The sequence below is a fragment of the Gavia stellata genome, chromosome 4 (genome assembly GCF_030936135.1).
Source record: "Gavia stellata isolate bGavSte3 chromosome 4, bGavSte3.hap2, whole genome shotgun sequence".
Classification (NCBI taxonomy): domain Eukaryota; kingdom Metazoa; phylum Chordata; class Aves; order Gaviiformes; family Gaviidae; genus Gavia; species Gavia stellata.
The window spans coordinates 11,306,987-11,333,029 of NC_082597.1; the positions used below are offsets into that span (position 1 = coordinate 11,306,987).

The 26,043-nt window shown below is 38.5% G+C and overlaps 1 protein-coding gene across 4 annotated transcripts in view; it reads left to right on the forward strand.

Annotated features, from left to right (window-relative positions):
- Positions 1 to 26,043, forward strand: part of CACNA2D1 (calcium voltage-gated channel auxiliary subunit alpha2delta 1) — a 434,233-nt gene that overhangs the window by 36,961 nt on the left and 371,229 nt on the right. For all 4 annotated transcript variants that reach the window (XM_059817310.1, XM_059817312.1, XM_059817311.1 and 1 more), the window contains exon 2: positions 19,346 to 19,427. In XM_059817310.1, coding sequence (XP_059673293.1) covers positions 19,346 to 19,427 — 82 coding nt within the window. The remainder of the gene's footprint in view (positions 1 to 19,345; positions 19,428 to 26,043) is intronic.

Consider the following 26,043-nt stretch of genomic DNA (forward strand, 5'->3'; position numbering starts at 1 on the left):
TTTCATGGTTCTGACATGATTTCCTTTATGATTTGGCAGGTCACTTGTAATTCGTTTAGCCTTTCAGGAAATACCAATTTGGAGCATGTAGTGTTGACAAAAGCCCCATAAGCATAACAAAGAGGGTGGTCCCTTTTACTTGTCCAGATGACTGATAACAAATAAAAGGTCAGCTTCACATTACATAGGTCACTTACTTTTTTCTTGTGGGAACAAAATCAGTCTGCCCACTTTCCCTCCCCAAGACCACTACCAATGGACTGTGTGAATGATGATGTGACTTCCTGTGCTGACACGCTTTTTGGATTGGCATTTGAAAGGCAATGCTAGAAGTCAAAAGTCAATGCAGTAAATGTGCACTTGCTAAGGGATATACGATTTTAGGTGGAGCAAGAGACAATTTCAACGAAGAGAGAATGCTGAAATCTTACAATGACAGTGAACAGCAACAGGTTCTACGGCTTACTAGATCAGAACATGCTACTTGATTATTTTGTATTTAGCAGTTGTCAAGAGTATGGTAACCGAGCTGCCAATACCTTGCTTATACAGGAAAGCCAGTAGCCATCAGATACTTTTACAGTACCTTTTGATGCACATTTTCAATATCTTATTATATGGTATACTATAAAAAGACAGTGTTGTATGGAGGAAACCATTGTATTTTGGTATTAAAGTTTATATACATAGACCTTTCATCTCAACTAACACTATGTACTTACAATGTGGGTATCCCAATCTGACACCATCGTTAAGAATTTCATGACTTCCGTGCACAAATCTATTACTTCCTTCTTCTTTGGACTTTTCATGGCTTACCATTGTTTTGTGATTTTGTTTTTCCATTTTCCATTTCCATTTTGGTTTATTGTATCAAGAACTACTTTTAGCTGTCTCAAAAAGGATTTCTACAGAGTTGAAGATCATGGCAATAGACCTGTATAGTGTGTGCATTAATGCTTCTCCCAGTGCCTGATACTAGTTCTGGTTTTGTACTGGAAATGAGGAGAAGCTAGTGTTTTATGATGAGTGCTTGTCATAAACCACAGTTTGGAAATGTCTTATTTTGTGTTTGCAATGTGAAAATAATTTATTCAGAGAAACAGAAGAACTATAAAAGATTTATGCACAATTAGGAGTTAAATTTGAGTAGAAATGTCAACATTTTTCTCCCCAAGTGCTCTTCTGTGAAAGTACTCTCCTCTTTCCCTTGGAGGTAGCCTACATAAATCAAAGTATTAAGTTGATTAAATATTAAACACAAATTCTAAACTTTCATTAAAGTGGTCTGTTACCTTTGTAAGACTGAAAGCTATCTCAGCCTTCTTATCTAAAGTATCATCAGTTGTATTGCAGGCAACAGATCTCACATATCACCGCACTCTCGTATTTTAAATGAAAAGAGATGATGTTTCAGTGACATGCTTAGAAACGGGTATAAATGGATCAAATTTTGATACTGCTACTTTGTTGTGTGCAAAGGGCCTTTTAAATATCAGTTGATCTCAGAATGCTTTCCAGATAGCCTTCAGCAATCATGAGTGCTAGCAGAAAAAAGGACATGCTAATTGTGCAAATGGGGGGTGGTCAGATGTCTCTGTCTTTGTTTACCTTCTATATTGTAGATGTGGTAGGCAGGCCTGTACTCAAACTTTCAGTTGAAGAGGGGGATTTTATTGAGAGAGGCAGGTTGACAATTTAGTGAAGGAATGTTTTCTTTTGCAAAATAACTGTGGAGATTTAGGCATTTGTGAAAGCTCCTGTACTATTTACCCTATGATACAATCCCTAGGTGCAGCTCAGAAAGCCCAAGTCCGGCACTTGACTTCCCCAGGCAGTCAGTGGTAAGAGGCAGAAACTTCCAAAGAGGCCATTTAGACAACCTACAGCGAGAACCTAAAGCAGATCGCACGAATACCCCTCAGATTGTCGTTAATGTAGTGTAGGTTGAGTACACAGATCCTTTAGGCACTGAAAAATGTCTCAGCCTTGTACTAGGAAAATGTTCAGAGACTTCATTTGTGCTCCCAAGCAGTAAGCACTGTGTAAAGTTACAGTAAGGGTATCATCTCTAGCTATAGTGTTAATCATGTAACAGAACGCTAAAGGTGTATGAGTCAAACAAACCACTCATAATTAATGCTGGATAAACATACTTTGACTGTCTGCACATAAAGAACCTGCCTGTTACTGCTGCTTAACTTTCAGACAACAAAATTAAGCATAAATCCATTTAAGCATAAATACATTTCAAACCACACTCTTGAATTTGAGGCCTGATTCATGATTTCTGAATGCAGTCCTTCAACAGCCTCTTAAATAAACAAGAGATTAGTGAAGATGGTTGAGGGAGGGAGATACAACTATTTGTATTCATAAAAGATTCAACTCAGTGAAACTTACTTCTTGGCACATGGAGATGTCTCAAAGGATGTTGATCAGGTTGTGATCATTCAAATCACACTTAAGAATCTGGTCCTGTTTGGATCCCATCTGCTATATTCATCTAATATAATGCCTGTAATCCACAGAGAAAGAAAATCTAGGACCTTCCAATGCACCTCTGAAGCATTAATTAGTAACTAGGATGTAAGAGATGGGCAATGGGACAGGCATTACATTTAAAGCTGGCTTCGTGGTCACAGCGTAACAAATCAGTTTTTATCGGGAGAAGACTCTGACCTTTATTCTGTGCAATCTAACTAGAATTTTTGACAAAATTTGGATAATGGGCTTGTTGCAGGCAATTTTATTTGGCTTACACATGTTGTGTAAGGTGTTTCAGGTACTACTACTTCATTAGAAATACCTCTGTGTGAGAGTATTTTGAAATAAGCAAATTGTGTGCACCTTACCATGCTGTGAAGTTTATTGTAACATACATGCAACGGAACAGGAAAGAAAGAACTTTAATATAGAAACTACTAGCCTAACATGTTAGATGCAGACAAAAATAAGAAGAAAATTATGAAAAATATGCCTACGAAGAAGAAAATTAAACAAACTGTGACTCTTAGTGAATGAGTGTCTGGCAAAGGTATGGCTTTACTGTTTCAGAACTATCTTTATGGTGAACAGGAGAACACAGTTGTACTAAAGTTTCTGCCTTCCCTTCCATCTGGGGAGTGCTACATATTCAGAGCTGTTGAGGCATTCAGTGTATCCTTGGAATTTGGTATGTTGTCACAGCAAAATTGTATTACAGTCATGACAATGAAGAGAAATGCAGAAACTGCACCTAGTTTAAAAGGCTACTTCATCTTTCTCTAATGATATCGACAGCCTTTTCACTGAGCAATTTGGAAACTGCCTAGGATAGCATTTTATAAATAAAATAAATTTTTTTAAAAAGTTGAAATGTTCTCATTCACGGAGGTTTATCTAAATTAAGCAATTCAATCTTTCAGTTTGTGCTTTTGCAGTATAAGAGCTATCCCTTCATTCCCACTTTCTGTGCCTGCCAGCTCTTGCTCTCTACTTACTGACACCCATCCAGGCCTAAATAAATGCAGCATGACCCTCCAGAGTTGACATTTTCCCTGCTTACCAGGCTCTTTCTTATTTTCCTTTTTTCTGTTGCCTGAATACTTCATATTTGTGCTTTTTAAACACCCTTTAGTTAATTCTGATAGCCCAGGTTGGAACCAAGGCATCTCTTTACTTGTCACAGTGCAGGTCACAGCACAGGGAGAGGCAGCCTGAGATGGAGAGTGGCTTGTGTTCTTTGCATGATCAGATTCAAATTACCATTGTTGTTTCTATTTGAATAGCCTTCTTTTTCTTTCCCCTTTTCTTTTTTTAAAGGAAATCAAACCTTTCCTGAATCAGTATCAGTGACTGCAATTGTTTTTTAAACTGTTGGTAGTGCACTCCCTTCAGAACACCTATCCCCACTGCTCTGGATTAACACTTTTCTTAATTAAAGACTATTTATGACTCTGCAACTTAAAAGCCCAGTACTTTATACTGGGAAATGGGAACAAAGAACAAGGTGCTGGAAAAGGAAATGGAATGCAATCTTGTGATTTATCTATTTTGCATGACACAGAGGGGCATTACTTTAGCAATTGACTTTTTTTTCTTTGCTCACTGTAATGACTGCTAGAGATACTGATTTAATCAACCAACCATGCAAGTGCAATGATTGTGAATCAGATCGTTGTGAAGCAAACAAATGTTTCACAGTAAATTGCCAAGGGACACCAGCTACCCTGCTCTGTTTTTACTCAAATAGATGGTCTTTTAAGCAGCTGCCTCATAAAAAGCCTTCGCTATGTATGGACCTTTAATCAAAATGTCACTAAAGCCCACGTTCTGGTATGCTTCATTTGAAACACATCCAATGCTCTTATTTATTAAATTGTCCAGCGTTGACTCCAGCCACCATTAACCCTGGTAAGCAAAGATGGATGAGGGAGTGACAAAAAGCTTGTGTCAGAGCTGAGATCAGTTGTGCGTGTGTGATGTCTTGATCTATTTGTACATCTCTCTTGGGGACCATCGGGCAATTAAGCTCACCCATTTCAAACACAGCCCTTTCTGTACACTCTGATTTGATAGGAGAATGGGTAATTCCTGGTAATGACTACTACATCTGTTCAATTATATTGCATTGTATTGATGCTTAATTAGAGAATGTGTTGAAATTGGGGAAGGGGACAAGTGGAAGAGGGGAGGGTTGGCTCCCAAGTAAATGTCAGAGACTCTTCCTTAATAGCCTGTCTTTTTAATGTGCGTTGAATGCACTGACAAGCATTGTGGCCTCCTGACCTTAGAGCATTTACCCCAGCCTGAGAAAGGAGAGCGAAGCTTCTTTGAGAAGGCATTGTTTTAAAGCTGAATTACATTTAATGTCATTCTTGTTCAGCTTTACTGTGAACTGACCCTTACAGCCCTTTGGCCCCGCGTACACAGTTGGAAACCATTTCTGTGTCTGAGCTTTCTGAATCAAACACTTGCAGTCTCATCAAACAGGCTTTCAAAAGTGAAGCCCAAACGTCAAGAGCACGTATTCTTATTTTTCTAAAGGTTTATGTAAGTAAGTAATTTGTGAGCTATCTGTAAGAGTGTTTTTTCTTTTGAAGAATGAAGCTGAGACTTTCGTGTCACTCCTATAATGACTTTTAGCATTATCATTCAATCTCCAGTATCTGCAGATTTAAGAAAAATACTGTATATCACTATTGGAGGATTAGAGCAGAAATAGAAGACCTACACAGCTGTGCGTGACTGAGCTGGCCTGTGAAGCCTGACACCAGCCATTTCAAAAGGTTAATTTTGTAAAGTGGAAGATTGAAATATGGTTTTGGTTGCTGCTGGTTCTTTACAGGGTAATTGCATTGATTTTTTCTGGTAGTTTCCAGTATGCTAGCACTTCTGATATACGGCTGGTCTGTCTAACACCCTGGAGAAACTTAGTCATGATTTTAATATATCTAAGTTCCACCTGCACCAGCCTGTGCAGACACTGTCCCAATCATGGGACCGGGAGTTCTGACCTCCGCTAGGCTTGCTAACATACAAAGAGTTCATGGATTTACACCTCATATCGTAATGGACAGTTTTCAAAACTGACAGAAAACTGCAGTGTTTGTGGGAACAGATTGATAACCTCTTGAACAGGAGGAAAAGAATGCATTGATTATTTTCTCGTATACTATTATCCTGTTCAAATAGCCATTAATATGCATTTGCATCCCAGGAACCACAACATGCCAGCTGCGCCTTTAGCAAGAACTCGGTGTAATTCAGCGCGACTTTGTGAAATGAAAAGAATTTAAAGACAGCATGGCTATGCTAATTTTGATGCTAATTTCTGTAGAAACTTAATATTCTGTGCCAGTCTTTTGTTTGTACAATAATCTCTGCTTTGCATCTTTTGCATCTTTTGTCATGATATTTTACCTTTTGCTTTAAATGGCAGGACTGAATGCAGGCAGTGCCTGTCTTTCAGAAGATGGAGTCTATTTAGGTCTTTCCAAAAAATTGTCTCTTCATTACTGTAAATGCTATTACTACACATGCCATAGCAGTGTGGCATGTTAGGGAGGTGACAGCTTTGCACATTGGAAGACAGGCTTTGAAAGGAGGAATATATTTGCAAATGAAACAGCTGATTAATTTGGATGTGCAGCTTTCACGTAATATTCTTTGAAGTACACTGTACAACAAAAATTACTTAAAGTATGTAAAAATTTGAAAAAAGATCATAAATTACAATTCCATTAATGGAGTATGGTTGGAGTATGTTTTTTTTTTTTTCTTAGACTACATGGGTTTATGAGAAGGTGTCATTCTGCTGTCTGATATAATAGATGTTTTATTTATGAATCCTTGTCATTATTAAACCAGAGGGATCAGCATCACAGAAAACTGCATTTTAAAGGAGGTTATAAAATGTGAAGCTTGGTAGCAAACAGCTCATAGTTGTGTAAAAAAGCCCTACACTTTTTTGCCAGCCTTTGTTGCTTTTTTCAGTGCTTAAATGATCATAGAATATTTTCAAAATGAATTTCATATGAAATGGCCATTATAAACAACATATAATAATAGCAATAATAATAACAGCAATAATAATAACAACAATAATAGCAATAATAGCAATAATAATAGCAATAATAATAATAACAACAACAATAATAATAATAATATCCTACAGAGTTATAAGGAAGATTCTCCCTATCAAATCAAACCCTATCTTCCAGAGTGCATAAATACCGGATTATGTTTAAGCATCCCTCTATTTTTACATTTAACTTTTACATTTAGTCAAGTGGCAAACCCAGAAGAGGTAGACTTGCTGTACAGGATCTGAATGCAGACTCCCAGTTCAGCAGTGTACTTAAATTATATGACTAGTGCCACTTGCATAGGTGGAATTATGCACCTGCTCATGTACCTCGCTACTGCAAAGCCTCTGGCACAGGGCACAGCAATAATTTGCTGGTGCTAGTGTCAGTCCTGTGTGTTGGACTTCTGCTGCTACAACCAAAACCCACATCAGACACTCAGATAAATATAGAGAAGTGAGCAACTGAGCTCCCTGCTGATGCAATGCCATTGCCTTAGTTGCACTTTTACCTAATAATTCTGTGAGAGGTGTAGTACTTTAATACCCATTTTTCTCACAAAAAAACCCCAAAAAAGAAACCACCCCGATTTTTAATATGGGTGCTGATTTATACCGCAATTTCCTGAAAGACAATGAGATACACCGATTTAAGAACGTATCCATATGTTGCTAAACTCAAGGGAAGTTTTCCTGTTCACTTCCTCAGAAATGTAGGTGGGGACAAAATGGGAGGGACACATGGTCATTTCTCTGAAAGCATATATTGGTATTCCTGTTAAGTATATACATTCCATGCTGCACAACCTGAACCAAAAAAGGTTACTCTGTATGCAGTCATTGACAGATAATCTAAAATAAGAAAAGCTAAATTTTTAATTTTTATCAGCATTTCTGTATATTTTATATTATTTTAGTAAGGTTTTTTTCAGTCTAAGGTCTGATCCTGTATTTCCTTGTCAGGCTGAGGTAGGCTTTGAATTCAGTGTGGTTATACCATCTCACGGTAGGGTGATATTATGGTGCTGTGTTATGTAGGCATTGTATAGTCTCTATTTTCACACAATCATACCTAGATACTATGGTTTCTTCATTATATTATTGAAGAAGGCAAATGCCCTACCACAAACAGCAGATCAAGCTAATTGCATGCTTTAAGGAGATAAATGTATGTGTGTTCTCATGGTGGCCTGTGTAGTTTATTCAGTATAGAGAGCACACAGGTCCTGTCCATATGTGTAACTTCTGCATTCTAGATCCATGAAAACAAGACACTGCAATGGTAATGGCACAAATTGGGCGGCTCAGATAAAATTCTCACTGAGTTGAATTGATGCACATACATGTGGATGCACATGCATAACTTAAGTTTCTGAATATGTTCCTAGTTTGTATGAAACTCTTTTTTCCTTTAATATCTTCTTTACTAGTATCCAATATGCCATATTTTAATTTCCTTATAATATTTTTTTCTGAGGCAAAAATGTAATGCTTATTAGTTTTGGGGAAAAGTAATTTCAATATAAATTATGGTTAAAGTATGAGTATGATATGTTAAACACAACTGATAAAATCATTTTTGCTTGAAACACATGAGCAAAATTGTACAGTTAAGCACTTCGTAAAGTTCTATTGCACTGAGATTTATTTTTCAATCATTTTTTAAGACATGCTTTTTTATTCTCCAAGGCATTATACCATTAACAGACTTACTGTATAATATAAAAATGTAAAAAAATGGTGGCGTTTACATATTACTTTGCATAGAGATCAGCTTCTAATCCACGTTCTGTTGCTACAGTACTGGGATGACTGTAGTGATGTACGTGAGATTCAGTTTCGGTCTTCTTTTTACCAGATTGAATGTATGATTTTAGTGGAGTATCTGTGTTTGTAATAGGGTAATGAACTTAGTCCAGAATGTATTGGACACTCTTTAAATAGTAGTTATCAGAGCTGAAGCAAAGAGAGGATGAGAGGCATTTTAAGTGCTATTCTGGAGGGACTCCAGTGGGGGCAAATACACCCAGGTCTCTCTGGTGGCTGCTACTCCACGAGATCTATATGCTAGGCCATATGTTAAACCATTGCAATTTAAAACAAAATGGTTGTGTTTCATCTAGTACAGTTTAGAACAAATTAGGGATTCTTCATTTTTAATTTATATTCCTCAGCTACAGGAATGGTAACTAGATTTTGAGAGTTTGGTTGTTTTTTCAATGCTAAGCAATAAATGGTACTAGATGTATATTTGATTGTAAAAGCCTTTAATGAAACACATCTGAGGACTACTGACAGTCATTTGAGATGAAAATTTGTTATGTCTTCTCAGTTAAACTGTTTTCGCACTATAATCTTTGATAATTAAAACATAATTTTTAAGGAGTTCTTTTTACAGTTTACAGTAATTTTGCAGCTGATTCTATTTGTCAGGCTTACGTTAAAGATTGAACTTAAATTATTAAAAGATGTTTTGTGCAACAGTAATTTCCATTAGAGGATTTTTCATGTTATTTGCTAGGAAGCTTTAGACTCCAAAAGAACACTTTTGGCAAAATGAAGGGAAATATTTGTGAAGCAGAAGCTGTAATTATGAACATGTATGGCTAAACACCTGTCAGCCACTTGGTTTATACTGAACAAGCTTATAAAATAATATGACCATGCCCCAATCCTGGCTCTTGAAAGTGAACACGGTATTTAACAAATTACTTGGTCACTCCTGTTTAACATCTGGATGCTTTGGAGAATCTACCACACATTTATTAAAGTGGAAATTGCAGTTACAGATAAAAAACTGAACTGAAACATGAGGAGAGGGTATTTCAATGGGAGTGAGCAGCAGTGAGTGGGTCCAGCTGCTGGGTCAGAGGGTGCTGGTCCCAGATCCATCCTTGAACCCTTCTGATGGAGGTATTTAGGCAAGGTTTTGTTGGAAGGTGAGAGCAAAACAGCCATTCGAGCTGTGCTTCGGGGCTACAAAAGAGAAGTTGGGGTGAAGGAGTTGGGCCTAGAAGTTCTGGGTGAGGATGGAGAAATGTTTCTGCTTTTCTAGGCACTGGAGCAAACACTGAGCAGCTCATGGTGCCATCCACAGTTGCCCATTTCCATTCTGGAACCTGCCACTGGGACTCAACATTAAGAAGCAAAAAATTTGTTAGGACATAGGCAGTCATTGGGGTGTGACAGATCTGCCCTTCACTTGCCATGAGCCATTGACTTGCCACTGACTTTGTCCTGGAAGTCAGTGGTGGAACTTAGATCTCCTGAGCTGCTGGCCAAATTAGGGGGCCATTCCTTCTCCTTCTGTCTGTAGCAGTGCTGCATCACTGGGTTCCCAGTGCCCCATTTACCTGTGGTACAGAGGGATTCCTTGAAAGGGCAGTTGGTAGAGCAGTCATTAGCAAGTGCTCCTGCGTGCTTGTTCTGTGAAAGCTATGATGGAGAGGAACCATGCTTCCATAGAGAAGGAGTGTTTGGAAAAAAATTGGAAAATCATAATAGCTTCTGTGACTGGATGGCTTAAACATGTGAAATAAGACCTCAGAAATCCCAAGTCTAAACATTAAAATTTCTGCTACTAGAAATCAAGTGTGTCCTGAAGAGTTTTCTGTCTACATTGACCCTTTCTACAGAACGACAGATATGACATTCCCCAAATGTTTCAATTTGACAAATGCAAAATAACTATTCCAAACAAGGATTTTATGTTTTGAAAACAGGAAAGAGCAAGAGGGTCCCTCTGGCATTGGCTATTGGGACTGTCTTGTATTTGGAAAGTCCTTGCAGACTACGTGGCCAACAGCTTGTCACATTTGGGCAGATAAGACAGTCAAAGAGGTCGAAGAAACAAAGTACTATTTTTTTCTTCTTCTTGCCTACAAAGGAAATATCTTTGCCTATGGAGTAGATGATGCATTTTGTGCATCCATTTGCATGCACAGAGATACATAACTTCCCTATTTTCCTCACTCAGTGCAGTAGCTAAATGTCATGAATTAATCTGTGCTTTGCTTTTGTTACACAAAAGTTCTTCCAAACATTTATACAAAATTGTGTGATATATTTTTCAACAGATAGCTGGCAGTGGATATACATGCCTGTATCATTATCGCATTGGAATAAAGTGGGATCTCCCAACACTTGCAGCACACACCCCTTTTCACTTAAATTTCTGAATCCTCATTTCTTTGCAAATTGCTAGTTACTATATATAGTATTTATATTATACTTGTAATCTGTCATACCTTCACATAGTCCATTAGCAAATTTCTGAACAACAGAAGGAGGAATATTGGAGGGCTGTACGCTGCCCTGAGTGGTTCATAACTGTAGAAGTTAGTTACAGAATGAGGTGAGCATGTCTCTAGATGACGATTTTAAATCTCCTCCACTCTGTGGCATCTAATTGGACAGTTACATACCCTATAGTAAGATCTGGAAAATTCACAAATGCCTATATGGACTGCTTTGCCTTAATTTGTATTTATATCACATCTAAATTATATAACCCTCTTTTATTCATTTTCTGGCTATGCAGTGGATTCAAGAGCTTGATCTGATAACCACGGGATTTTAGTGATCTTTGCATCAGTCTCTCCATATCCAACCTTTTTCTTTCCCTGATTTAGAATCAGTGGGATTTTAGCACACTATGACAATTTGTTCAGTGTTTCACAAAACGCGCCTTTATTACTCCTTCCAAAGTCTGGTTCTCTATAAATCTATCCATCTGCCCACATACCTGAAATATGAGTATTGTCAGCTTAATAGGTCATCAAAATACATAGTGGTATTAAAAATCAGTAGTTTTGCAGTAGGAGGTATAAATGCAGCAACATGGGTAATTTCTGTGTAGAAGGTTAGTAATTCCATTGTAACATATGTTCTTCTTTCACATGCCTTCTATAAATTACAGTAACAGTTTCTATTTGCCCTTCAGTGTTGCCTAGGAGGGACAAAGAATGGTTGAAAATCCTGCTTTTATGATAATTTTGTAGCCTTCCCCCCCTCCTTCACTGACAGCAAATCTTCTAACAAGCACCTGATCCTGAAAGTGAAGGTTTTTCTGAGCAAGAAAATAGAGTGGGTTTAGCTTGAAAAAATATAGCAAGGCTTGCTCTCTCACTGTTTCTGACTCTAATCTCATTTATCTTCATTTTTCAAACACCACTTTTCTATTGAATTAGGAGCAATTTGTTACGTATTTTTTTCCTTTTTGATAATGTAAGAAATATTGACCTATTTTAAAAACAGTTCTTCCTCTTGCTACTTACAGCTTTCATTACTTTAATTGTTGTTATTTTTGTATGCAAGAACTATTCAGAAACTTGAGCAAAACGTAATCTTAACTGAGGAGAGCTGGATGTGGATCTCCAACATACTAACTGACTTCAAATGGCAGAGTTAATTTCTACGCCTACCTCTTTAGATTATAAGATGTTATCCAAGCAAAAGTCAACTAATGGACCTTAAATTAGTGTGAGTGGCCTACAAAGCTATGCCATATAATTACATGAATCTACTTTTCTTGAGGTCAGCAGAAAAAAATTGCATGAGTTTCAGCAAGAAAAAGGTTATAGCCAGGCTGTCATCTAGATCTCTTGGTTTCTTTTACCCTTGTAATTGAACAGTGCTCTGTTCTGCAAGTATAGTTTGGTATACAGTTTTAACATAAAAATAGGATTTAATGAAGTTAAAAGAAAGATTTCTTAGGATGGCACCTGCAATATTAAGTTCTTCTTGGAGCATGACTAGGGGTGTACCTGTGAAAATCCTCTGACTTCAGGAAATATAATTGTCTTACTTTAAAAAAAAAAGAAAAAAAAACCAAAGAAAAAAAGGTAAAAGAAAAAGAAGGAAAAAAAAAGCTTTCTGTGCTGTCAAAATAGCTGTTATGCTATGTTGGCTAATAGTGTAATGTGGATGGATGGCTCTGTAGTGTTCTGGCTGTTTCTTCATCAATCTGATCACAGCCCAGGTGACAGCAGCAGGGTTGTACCTTCTAATTCCTCGGTAAATGACCCATGTCTGTCTGTCTTTAATCAGACAGTCCCCTTCAACATTCAAATCATTTAGAAGTTGCTGTGGAAAGGCATGTGTGCACTCCTTTTGTCTAGTCATTGCTTGATACGGGGAAAACCTGTGTGTGGGAGAAGGGGGTTAAAATCAATTGTACTGCAAAATGTAATCACCTTTCAGTGGAACATCCGTTGTAATGTTCTTGTCGAGCTAATAACGATAGGAACAAACTAACCTTTTGTACAGGCTTTCTGCTGGTGCCCTTTGCAGAAAAAAATGACTGCTGCTTCTTTAAGTCATGGGAGCTCACGTTTGCTGTGACAGCTTTCCAATTGTTAAATAAACTCTGACCATGAGCAGCTGTCAGACAGATATTGCACTACAGGCTTCAGTTAAAAGGAATACCAGACAATCATTTCAGCGCCTAAAGGCTCTTGTTTCATTTTTTTAAAGACACATTATTTTTTTTTTAAAACACATGTTTTTTTTTAAAAATACAATGAAATAATATGATTCCTTAAATGAAAAAAACAGTTGTATTTTAAATATTCTGCCAAATTTTCCCATGAAAGTTATAGGATGTGATTGTGTCCATTCCTGAAAAACAGTCTATGAGGAGCATGAAATATCTCAAATGTACACTCTTGTCTGGTGGCAAGGTGGGAGAATTGAGATGCAGAAATACTGACGTTAGACCTTATAAATAATACTAATGATGTTATTTAAATTCTTGTGGGAAGGCAAGAGTAATTATACTGAGCTTCCCCAGAGTTGTAGAATGCCATTTTATCATTTGTACTTTGATAGTAATCTAGAAAAACCCTTCCAAAGTTATTACTTTTTATTATGTTGGACCCTGCTGTACTAGCTGTTGTACAGGCAAGTAAGAAAAGGACAGTTTCCACTACAGTAGGTCAGTAGGCTAAGATGAATATGCAAGAAAATTGTCTTTTAAGGTAAATATACAGTCAGTATTGGAAGAAGCATTATTATTTACATTTAAGTTACAGCTGGGGAGGGAAATTGCCATTACAGAATCACAGAATCACAGAATAATAGGGTTTGGAAGGGACCTCTGGAGATCATCTAGTCCAACCCTGCTGCCAGAGCAGGTTCACCTAGAGCAGATTGCACAGGAATGAGTCCAGGTGAGTTTTTAATATCTCCAGAGAGGGAGACTCCACAACCTCTCTGGGCAGCCTGTTCCAGTGCTTTGCGACCCTCAAAGTAAAGAAGTTCCTCCTCATGTTTAGGTGGAACTTCCTATGACCAAGTTTGTGCCCATTACCTCTTGTCCTGTCACTGGGCACCACTGAAAAAAGACTGGCCCCATCCTCCTGGCACCCACCCCTTAAGCATTTATAAGCATTGATAAGATCCCCCCTCAGTCTTCTCCTTTCCAGACTAGAAAGACCCAAGTCCCTCAGCCTTCCCTCATAAGAAAGATGTTCCAGTCCCCTAATCATCTTCGTAGCCCTTTTCTGTACCCTCTCCAGCAGCTCCCTGTCCTTCTTGAACCGGGGAGCCCAGAACTGGACACAGCACTCCAGATGCGGCCTCACCAGGGCCGAGTAGAGGGGGAGGATAACCTCCCTCGACCTGCTAGCCACACTCTTCTTGATGCACCCCAGGATGCCATCGGCCTTCTTGGCCCCAAGGGCACATTGCAGGCTCATGGTCATCCTGTTGTCCCCCAGGACTCCCGGGTCCCTTTCCACAGAGCTGCTCTCCAGCAGGTCAGCCCCTAACCTGGACTGATGCATGGGGTTATTCCACCCCAGGTGCAGTACCCTACACTTGCCTTTGTTGAATTTCATCAGGTTCCTCGCTGCCCAACTCTCCAGCCTGTCCAGGTCACACTGAATGGCAGCGCAGCCACACAGTGGTATGTCTGCCACTCCTCCCAGTTTGTGTCATCAGCAAACTTGCTGAGGGCACACTCTATCCCTTCATCCAGGTCACTGATGAATACATTGAACAGGACTGGACCCAGTCCTGACCCCTGGGGAACACCACTCGTTACAGACCTCCAACTAGACTCTGTGCCACTAATCACAACACTCTGAGCTCTGTCTATCAGCCAATTTTCAATCCACCCCACTGTCTGTTCATCTAACCCGCATTTCCTAAGCTTGCCTATGAGGATGATGTGGGAGACAGTGTCGAAAGCCTTGCTGAAGTCAAGGTAGATAACATGCACTGCCCTCCCCTCATCTATCCATCCAGTCATGCCATTGTAGAAGGCTATCAGATTGGTCAGACATGACATTAAATTAGAATGAAAGTGGACTTCTTCCTATTTCAGTTTAGAAACTGATACTATCTACTGTAACCTGCCTGAAAGTCAAACATGTAGCCTAGCTACGCTGGAGAACCTGGACTAGGAATCAAAGCTGTCTAGGGCTCCACTCGAGGCAATGTAGGAGATAGGTAGTTCAGCTCACCTGGCTGAGGATAGTATGGGTCAGCTCTGGTGATGCCTTTTTCCGTTGACTGAAGCAGAAACTTAGTTCAATTGCAAATTAAAACAAAAAAAGAAATCAGAAAGTAGTCTGGGTGCCTAACTTCAAAAGGCAAGGTGTGGGCTAATTGTGTGGAGGCAGGAATTCTAGACAATATATAAGAAGTATTTATTGAAAAATCAAGAATATTTTTGCAAGTTAAAGAGGAAAATGATCCATATTTAATTTACAAGTAATAGTAGTAATAAGTAATTCATGTTTTTAAGGGTAACTTCTTCCAAAATTTCAACTTTAACTGCTAACTAACTAATATATGTTCTCATCATTCCAGTTTCCTTTTAGGACAGAGTGGAATATATCCAGTAGAAATACAAAGCAGTGGGAAATGAAAAAAGTCAATTTAAAAATCAATCTTCTCTTGTTTTTTTCTATCGACTCCTCTTAGAAATAACACCCAGAATTTTTATAACTGAAATGGATCATAAAAAAATCTCAGTGTGTTCAATTATTTATTTTACACTTTTGAAAACACTTTTGGGTAATGGGTTTCACTTTTTCACCTTTCATACACCTCATTCTTTCACACAGAAAAATAGAAACCATTCAAAAATGGAAGATGATAGCATTTTTTTTTAATATGCATACTTGTGCTTATGCATTGGTACTGTCCTCACAGATACACATGATGGGCTTAAAGCCATGGTAAACATAATACACCATAAGAGGTGATTTTTAACAAACTGATTTCTATACAGAACTAAATGTTTATATAATATAAGGGCTTTGTGGAGATTTAAAACAGGAAGTTAATTTATTTTACATCAGATTTTGGAAAGCAAAGTATAGAAGGGAAGGTTTGGTAGCATTAAAACGATGATGGAATAAATTGTAATAGTCAATGAAAATGTAATTGGTCCCTAAATCCCAACATACATCACTTTCATGTGGCCATGTTAGAGATGTAGGATGTGAGTGAGCAAAGAAATAACGCAGTAAGAGTACTCTTGGTGATACAATGCAAAAGGAGAAAGCAAATACAGACTGTGACTCTGTTGACCTGTTGCACCTATTGACTCTGTTGAACCTCCATGGAAAAGTATCAACGCTAACCCTAAGGGGTCTACTTGTTATTTGGCTTGGAGATAGGTAGCAAAGTGACTCAAATGGTGCAGCAAACATTCACCAAAGAATGGCAAAATAGCCTAAAGGTTGGTGAAATAACACCAAGGGTAAGACGTGTCAAGAGAAATCTAGGGAAAGGGCTGCTCAGTTACAGTGGAAAAAAGGAGCCTGTGGACACCTGTTAAGGTATGTCCACCTGGAGGTCTTTCCCTTAGCATGCTTTGTTTTGTAAGCCTTTAATGAGAGGTTAAGCCCTGCAGCAGAGAGTTTTGGTGGGGCACTGGAGGACAAAGTCCAGTCTTTTTATTCATTCTGCTACCACTCCTTGACTTTCTCAGGATTTGTGAAGAGTGTAGGGATATACCAAGTTAAGAGGTAGGCCCATTTTGTGGTAAATCCTCTTTTCATGCCACAATATGGAGAGGATGCCTCTGGAAATGACTTATCAGTAAGATTTCCATTGAAGACAGTTGCTCAAGACCTTCTTCCAATATTTACTCCTATAGTTTCCCATTAGAAAGCTCTATTGCTAGTAAAAAGGGTTACTCTTACTAGCTTATTAGCAGTTTATTACTAATCAGCTATGAGATGACTGAATTGTTAACAACTGTTCTAGTACCCATCAGTCCTTTTTAAGTGCCAAAGGGTTTGTCCCTGTAAGAAATTTTTAGATTCCAAGTTACATGGTTTTTTTGGAACTTTCACAATTTTGTGCGCATCCTTTTTCGTCATGGAGAATCTGGTGAGTATTTTATACAGTGGGACTCCTCCTGTCAAGACTTTAGAACGATTTTATTTAGAAGCATTGATTTTGCAGTCTTTTAAAAGAATTTTTTAAAGCTTGGCTGAAATTAGAAAAAATACCTGCAAGCTAAAAAAATTGTTCATGGAAATCTAGATAATCATAACCTGTGTGATAAGGTCTCTTCTTGCATTATAGATTTGGCACACATAGTCGTTCAATCATTATAGTTTTCTTCCCAGAATTTTGGAATTATAACTCAGCATTCTGCCATCTGGACTAGAAGTCAGTCTTCGTCAAGTGCACTGAGAAGATTTTAAAGGGTAGACAGTACTCTGAAAGCTTCTAGCCCCTGGGAACTAGATCAGTTAAAATTGCTTAGTGATGAATGAGAGTCATGAAATCATTTCAGTCTAAAACTTTTTCATTACTTCTTTTTTTTTTAAATTCAGGGTGTTTTAAGATGTAATTTTTATATGTCTGAAACACCTGAAATCTAGTGAGGAAATAATGGAAGTGCTGTACAGACAGAGTGAAATCACTGTTCTTTATCCAAAGGTTTGCAAGGGAACAATAAAGATACAACACAATAGAAAGTAAAGGATATGACACAATAGATGTCAAACAAGCCAGGCCAGGGGCTGGAGGGAGGATGAAAACAGTAGTATCACGGGCAGAAGCTATGGTTAATGAGAAACCATGGTTACAACTTGCTAGTTCAATTTCTGCTGCAGATTTTTTGTGAAGGCCTCAAAAACACTTTGAGCTAAACCTTCAAAAAGTTCTTGTTTACTGTGTCAGAGTATTCTGCTTGTGGGAAATGGGATTCAAATAGGATTCATGAGAGACAGTGTATTGATTGGGGAGTGACCCATTATTGATTGAGAAGAGGGCTTTGTCTTAAATCTGGCACTTTTGTAAAACTCAGTACCTTCCTGTCTAGGTAGTTCCCATTCCTATCTGTGCACCTGTTAGTTTGGGCTGCCAGAAGGTCCCTCATGTTAGATGTCACAGCCCTAAATCTTTTGAGTTTGGATGACTAATCGCTTTCTTCTAAAACATGAGGAAGGATCCTTTAATAAAAGTAGCCAAGTTGCAACTCCATAATAGAGATTGTGCCCTTTGAAGATATTGATTGTGTTTTAACAAAAAATGTATTAATGACCATGGAAAGAAGGAGTAAAATCAGTGTTCCATGTTCTTTCTTAGTCTTCCAAATTTTCCGTATTGCAGCAAAAATGGAGTCTCTCTTTTTCCTGTCTTTCCTACTTTCATGAATAATCTAAGCAGTCATTCCTCGGGTATCAGATTAAGGCTAGGAAATGGCTGGGATAAGTATATGTATCTGTTCCAGGTTTCTGAGCAGAGAGCTGTGATGATGACAGGGATGATACGATAGATGAGTTGGAGACCAAACTTTCTGGCTAGGCAAGCGACACAACATTCTTCTGAACATGGACCTCACTGGAATAAACTTGTGCCATGTTTCCTTCCCTGTTACAAAACGTGACAAGTCACAGAAACATAAAAACTGTATTGGATCCAATGTTTTTCCAAAGAGTCACGTTTACTGGGCACAGGAAGCTGAGCATGCACAGCAGCAAATTGCTGCCTGTTCCCTGGTGAAAAATAGCAGCCAGGAGCAGGTGTGCATTGCCAAAACAGCTCGTGCTACCTATGCCTGCTGCTGCCTGTCCCGCTGCTGCTTCCTTGGAATGTCCGGAGAGGGGCTACAGGCTAGAAGATTTATTCTGGTTTGTCAGCCTGCTCCCAATTGGTGTTTTCTCTGCTTTTGCTGTCTGTTGGGAGAGGGACCTCAAGGCCGTCAGGAAAGGCGTTGCTGGGAGTGAGCTGCAGGTCAGACAGGTTGTCCTGGCAGGCAGCATACCAGCTCTGTTGCAGTGATCTTTGCTACAGCTAGTAATAGATACGATGGCATGCTTGGTTTACAGCTGGCTTAGTGTGGTGGCCACCACAACAAACTGTATGAGAAGAATCAGGTAATCAAGCCTGGGTAGAGGCTCTATTGAAAAAAAAAAAAAGAAAAAAAGAAGCTCTATCACATTTGGAAACAGACCTCAGTACCTGTCAACAAGAGACAGCTACAGTTATATACTTGATGGTGAAGACAGTGTCTATCCTGGAGAGCACCAGGCAAACTCCAGCTGATGAAAAGTAAAAGAAGGAAAAAAGCAAGTGGCTTACATTTGAGTAAGTGAAAGAGAACACCATCAGGGTGTAGCCTGAATATTTTGGTCCATTCCAAGCTTATTATATTTTAGCAATCAAAGACAAGTCTTGTACATTTTGTATTCAATTTTATCAACATATTCTGACTTTTCGCCCTTTTCTTGTGCTATATAATTGTATGCAAGTTCCATTTGCCAGTGATCTGATTGGATGTATCTCTTTTCTTTTTGGTTTCTGTAGGATAAAATCATGGGTAGATAAGATGCAAGAAGATCTCGTGTCATTAGCACGAACTGCAAGCGGAGTGGACCAGCTTGCTGCGGTAAGAAGACACGCCTTAGACTGCAATAACTAGAAAGTGAAGTGGATGGTGTGCATCGTCTAGGCATTGCGTTCATTTCATCCCAACATAGTAAAAAGATTTTGGGGAATTAAACTCTGCAGTGCTTACTGAGAGAGAAATGAAAAACACAGACATCCATCAATTCACTCTCTTAATGTTGCAGCACTTGCTCATTGCTAATATTTAATCAGCTTTGCAGTATCAGACATAAGGCTTACCATTGTTGCAACACTTCCACCTGAAGCAAGGGCTTTTGTGTTACATGTTTGTCAAATATGGTATCCAGGAAGCAACCATTCATGGCAGGGGAAAATTCTGCTCTCTATTAACAAGGGAGACTATTTTTCTGACACATATTTCCTGAAATGAGGCGGCTTTTGGTTAGAAGAAATGTAGATGAGAATGAAAACTACTTTTATTCAGCTGTTCCAATTTAACCCAAACTGTGTTTTAGGGAAGAATTTCCAAGTCTTCTGTCATGGAGAAGAAACTTTTGTGCTATATTCCAATCATAGAGGGTAAAAACACATCTGAGATTGCAGAAAAATGAAGTCACAATTCAGAAAATGTCAGGATTATGCTGCCTGTACAACATTGTTTGTATATATCATGATCCAGTATGCAACCACATGATCATACATTTCCCTCTCCCTATCCCTGAAGAAGTCCCATGGCTCCTTCTGTGAACCAATGAATCTCTGGGTTGATGTAGGACTGTATAATGAAGGGAAATTTTGCTGTTACATCAGGAAAAGAAGTTATTCTGTCAGCCATCAAAAGCCCATGGTGCTGGGGAACTGAACATGAAGCTGTGAGATTTGGTTTTTGAAGTCATAATCTCCCCAAATGATCCTTGAAATTAATAGTAGCTGTGTTTCAAAGCCATTGAGAAACACATAGAAAAATCAGGTGTGAAGTTTCTCAGATTTAACACTGTATATTAATGTATTCCTTTGACCTTGATGGCTTTTTACCCAGACATCCACGTGTCTCATGTGAATCCTGTCCCTGAAGGACATTTTCTCTTTACTGACTATAAGACTACTAGATGACTAGCTCATATGTCCACATTTACATTGTGGAAGCTTCATTTTAGATGAGATCACTACCGTCCTATAGAAGGAAGGGCTGTGACACTGCATGTACATGAGGAACGTAAATGAAGATTGCAGAGATTATTTTAGTTCTGGCCTTTCCTAATATTTGAGTACTTCATATTGCAACACAATTTAAGGCAGATGCTTTAGATGCACTTTTTAATCTTGGAAAACCCCAAACAAACTCAAAACAAAATCTTGAAATCCTAACACAAAGCATCAGATTGATACACACATGGGTTTCCAGCATAGGATCTCAACAACACAGAAACATCTATCACTTGAGCGTTCTGAGGAACTGTAAGGTTTACCCAGCATGGAACGCTGATGGGACTTTTTGTAGGTGGATTTCACACATATCTGCTGACAGAGAACAACAAGGCTTGTGAATCATGTCTCTCTCTCCAGGTTTTGGTGAGGAGTTTCTGCTAAGAGGAGGGAGAGCCCTTTTTGCTCACCTAATCTAGGTGTGATCTGTTCTCTTCTGCACTTGCCATGTCTTTTTTTCCCCACCATCTCCTTGTTCTGCATCATACCGCTGATCCACCATTGAAATTTCCGTTCCCTTCCTGCTGTGCTGCCTGGGCTATCTTTCATCTCTCCTCAACATATTCTACATTTTTGTCTCAGTTTCTACCTTTGCTGCCTGGACAGTCTGCTTTTCTCCCGTACATTGGCTTCTTATCCCTATTTTAGGATCTCTCTCCTCAGCTTTTTCCAGTTCAGCACCTCTCTCTGGACTCTTTAGTTTGCCTTAGCGTTTCCAAAACATTCTGTCCAGATGTGCGTGGCCAGTCTGTCCCAATACTCCTATTGCATCTCTTCTCTTCCAGAGGTATTTTTCTTCCCCCTTCTCACTAGTTCTCAGTCCCAGACCTGTAGTTTTCTCCTGTATGCTTTTTCTATTTCTCCTCCTTTTCTCTCCTTATTCTTTGCCTGCCATTTTTCAGTCTGTTATCTCGTGCTTCCATATCCCAATCTCTTGCCCTTTGTTCTTTGTTCATTTATCATCTCCTCTTTCTGCCACTGCTTAGACAAGAAGGCGGTAGAGATCACCTGAGAGACCACAGCAAGTCTGAGCTATAGCTGCAGAAGGGGTGTGATGTTCTCTAGGAGTCATGCTTTCTGGATTGCAATACACCTGTTTGTAGGTTCTCAGGGATTTACCTGATAAAATCTCTGCAATGTGACCTGCAGGTGCTTTTCAGGCTAAAATTCATTAAACACCAAGGAGTAAAAAGTGTATCTTCAAATACATGTGTTGAGTTTTTAATCTACAGCGCACAGGCAATAGGGTATTTCAAAGGGAAGTGAGTTACAGAGGATTTCGAACTTGAGCAAAACAATGAGTTAATGTCTCAACCATTTTGTCTGGCATTTCCATGCAAAGACAACATAGTAAAAGAGATAATGAAAAGCCAAGAGATTGATGCTGTCACTCTTTTTTCCCTGAGGAAAATGTTGGTTTATGTAGTTACTATTCGGCAAACTTACAAGCTGCTAAAACAGTCTTATAATGAGAACTGCTGGGCAAACATAATAATATGCAGTGCTACCAGCTGTACTTAAAGTATAACACAGTGACATTCATGCTGAAAAAAACCCCCATTATTCTGTGAATACTGTAGGTAAGTTTCTTTTTGAAAGCCGAAATTTATAGCACACTTGAAGCAAATAATAAGTTATCTCAGAGGGTATCCACAAGGTGGTCAATATGTGCTTGTAATCCTAGGATTAAAAGCATGAAAGAGGGATGTTTCCATGCAAACTATCCTTCTATATCAAAGCCATTTGTTTGACCTAAATTGCATGATGTCTTTTTCTAGCCACAAGGTTTTAATTAGCTCTCTTGCTTGCAAGGGAGAATGCAAAGTCCTGCGAGGTGTGAGCCATACAGTCTCTCCCTCTTTCCTCTTGTTTGCAGGCTATTGTCACTTTCCCATTTTTGAATGATATCCTTTTTTTTCTGCACGCTACCTAATAACATTTAGTCAGATCTCTTTTGAAATGAACCACAATCTTGGAAAAATGGAGACTACAAGACATTAAAACCAGCATGCTTGCATGCCTGTCATTTTTATTCACAGAACTTGCCTTCAGTTACTCAAACTTTAAAAATACTTAACAGCCAGACTGAATTTTCAGCTTTGTTCTGACTTACTACTTCTTCTAACTCCAGAATTGTTTGGACCGAGTCTGTAGGCTTCATGTGTTTTGAAAACTTTAAAAAAGAAATACATTTGTTCGGTTTTTCTACCCCTCCTCCCTCCAAAATCAGAATGATTAATACAAAAAGAAGGAGCAGAGTGCTCCTATTATAAAATAGTAGACATGACTTTCTGTGAACAGCTGTAGTACCACAGTGTGTAGGGTTGGAAAGCTGTATTTTGCTCAGACAGATTTTTGGTAGGAGAAATGTCTTTTCTTGTTCCAGGGAAAATCCATTTTAATTTGGCCAAGTGATGAGGTTAAAGCTCACAGCAAGGACGTGTAACAGATTATAACCATTTCACAGCCTGGTCAACCTTTCCCTGGACTCAGGGAAAGAAGTCCCACTGATTCAGCTGAAGTTACAGTCTGTGTCTGCTTCATACAATTGAGTCTTCTATGAAGATCTCTGAAGTGACCAAGATAGCTCTCAAAGTAGCACAATTACTACGTTCTCAGCTGGAGTGAATTAGTTCTTCAAAAACCAGGGCTTTTTCAATTAGCTGCTGTGCCATGCAAGTTTATGGTGTTTCCATAACTTGCTGAAGATATCTCAGAGTTCATCAGTGCTATACGTGCTTGTATGTGCATTGGATGTCTGTGGTCTTTGTGCTGCAGCAAATTATACTACACAATGGTCTCTTCTGGGGAACTGTGAAATATTGTCTTCTGGCTGTCATGGAGAGGCATAGGAGCACTGCCTGAAATCTTGATTCATTTGATTTTAGACTGGGAGAGCTTTTGACCAGAGAGAATGTAAAACTTAAAATGTAATATGTACTTCCAAAGGAATAAAAAAATTCAAATCTAAAACACCATTAAACTCAAGTGAGGTACTTGTTAGGTAAGTGGCAGACCTGACGAGATCCGTACCTATGTAAAAGTTTGATTTATTCTGCAGTGTGGGCATAGATATCCAGGGAGGGCATTTTTTGTATTTAAGGTGTTTATATTCAACATGTACTCGATGTAATGGAATCACATTTAAGGAGAGGAATCTCCTCAGAAGATAATTGCCTTCTCTTTGTTCATTGACAGATTTCTTACAGTGACTTGGAATCACGATCTTGTCCTAGTGACTAACCACTCTTTCTCTTGCTTGTGCACATATAATAGAGCCATTGTAAACCATTGCAACTTTCATTAATCACAACTTTTGAAAATATCTGTATAGTGAGGATACACGATAATATACTCATGAATATTCCACATAGTGTTAAAAAAGAGAAAATATTTGGGAACTGATTTAGTGAATTACTTCAATAATGACTGTGTTTCTGAAAATATGAATATGTTTATGCCAATGGACATTTCACACACTTCTTGTGTTATTAGCAACAGTGACAGCAATATAATGCCTGTAGTAAGCAAAATTGCAAAAGAAAGCTTGGATGCCATTAAATTAGGAGTTCTACATTGAGGCTACACTTAACCAGCAAACCAGTATAACTGGAGTAGAAAGAACAGACAAAATGGATGTGTAGGAGATGGAGAGGCAGGCGAGAGCTGAGGTTTAGTATGGAACACAGAGAAAACATGATCTTTAATTTATAGATGCGCCTTTAGTCACTTACTGATGTTTGCCATACAGAGAGAATCCTGATCCGGCCAAGGATTGAACTCAGATTTTCATTTTTCCATTTAGAGCTTTAACTCTAGATCATTATTCCTCTAAATTAGTTGCGATAAATTACTACTTCGGTGATACGAATCAACACAAATACTAGTAACATCTAAATGTAAGTTCTGTTATCAGTAAGATCAATCGTGTTTAAAGTGTACTTCCTCCTTGTGTCCTTAAAGTCTTATTTATACTATCTGGGAATGGTCTCAAAATGGTCATCCAAAAATAGTTTTTAGGTACATTTTTAAATACTGCTATTTTGGACATCGCTTAGGAGTTTAGGCAAGATCTGGGAGAAGTCCAACTTGGATTTAATACCAATGTAATATCCTCATTACAGTAACGGAAAGATTGCTTCAACAAGGCAGGAATTCAGTATTCAAGATGCCAAAGTACTCAACTGGTTGAAAACTGGCAGAGCTCCACCAACTTCAGTGGATTACACTGATTTACTTTGCTAAGAATCATGCCTAACATTTAACTTACAATTCAAGCAGGTAAAAAGTACTTTGGAAAAAAACAAGCAAACATTTTTACACAAGAAACAGAGTTTGTAGCTTGATCTTACTGCTGCAGTAGTTGCCTGCCTGGAAAGGGTATTGTTGGGTCCTTTCTATGATTTAGCAGATTTTTTTTTCCCTAAAAGGGCAAAGGGAATGTTTATAAGAAGATGTTGTATATACGACAACTTGAGACTTGAAAGCAGGAAGACAGGATACACAGGAAAATCCTTGTTAAGGAGGTACAAGATATCCAGTGTGCTTCTTTAAATGTCTCTCAACAAAGACACAGCTTAGTATATGCCCTTTAATGTTATAAATATTGTGTTTTTAAATAAAAAAATAGTTGTGTAATTGTCCTTTCAACTTAAAAAGATTCATGTATCTTTGTCTTACTCATGAACTTTCTGTGCTGTCAGGCATTATGAAGCTGCTGTGGTGTGAATGATATGTGGTGTCTACAGAGCAGATAGATAGACTTTTTGAAAAAAATAAGAAGGAATAGACAGCAACTTGATAGAATTTTAAAATCCATGTAGCAAAATAAATATTGAGGATGTAGCTGATCTCACTAGCTTCATTTATCAGTAGGCATTTTGTCTTAGTAACGACAAAAAACCAGCATACAAAGTTCAAAGTCACATTCTTTACTTACGAATAGTTATCTCAGCATGCAGAAAAAATAGGTGAAGAGCCTATTGAACTACAGAATTAAGTAAATACCTAGTTGCATTTTGATGGAAGTACGCTCAACTTCCATTTTTACACAGACCTTTCCCAGTAAAGGCCCATGTCTAAGCTAATTGACAGCTCTTTTAATCTAATAAACTACAAGAAGTATGCTTCTGGTTTCCAGCTCCTAAAATACCTCTAGGGACAGGAGAAAGGAGGGAGGGTTCCCTGCAGTACCCAGAAAGGAAGATCTCAGAGCAGAGAACATGCCTTATAGCAATGCACGAGCTTGTCTGTTCGAAACTGATTGAAGAGAATCCTCTTTTACATAAACACTGTATTAAAAATGTGGGTCTGTGTTAAGAGCTTTGACGTGACAAACACACTGGAGCTTCACTATGACTGCTATGGCAAAAAAATGCCATCTTGTACTGTGTAACCTTTTCAAGCAATGCCATAACTGAATGAAACAGCAGAGAGAGAGGCAGTTCCAA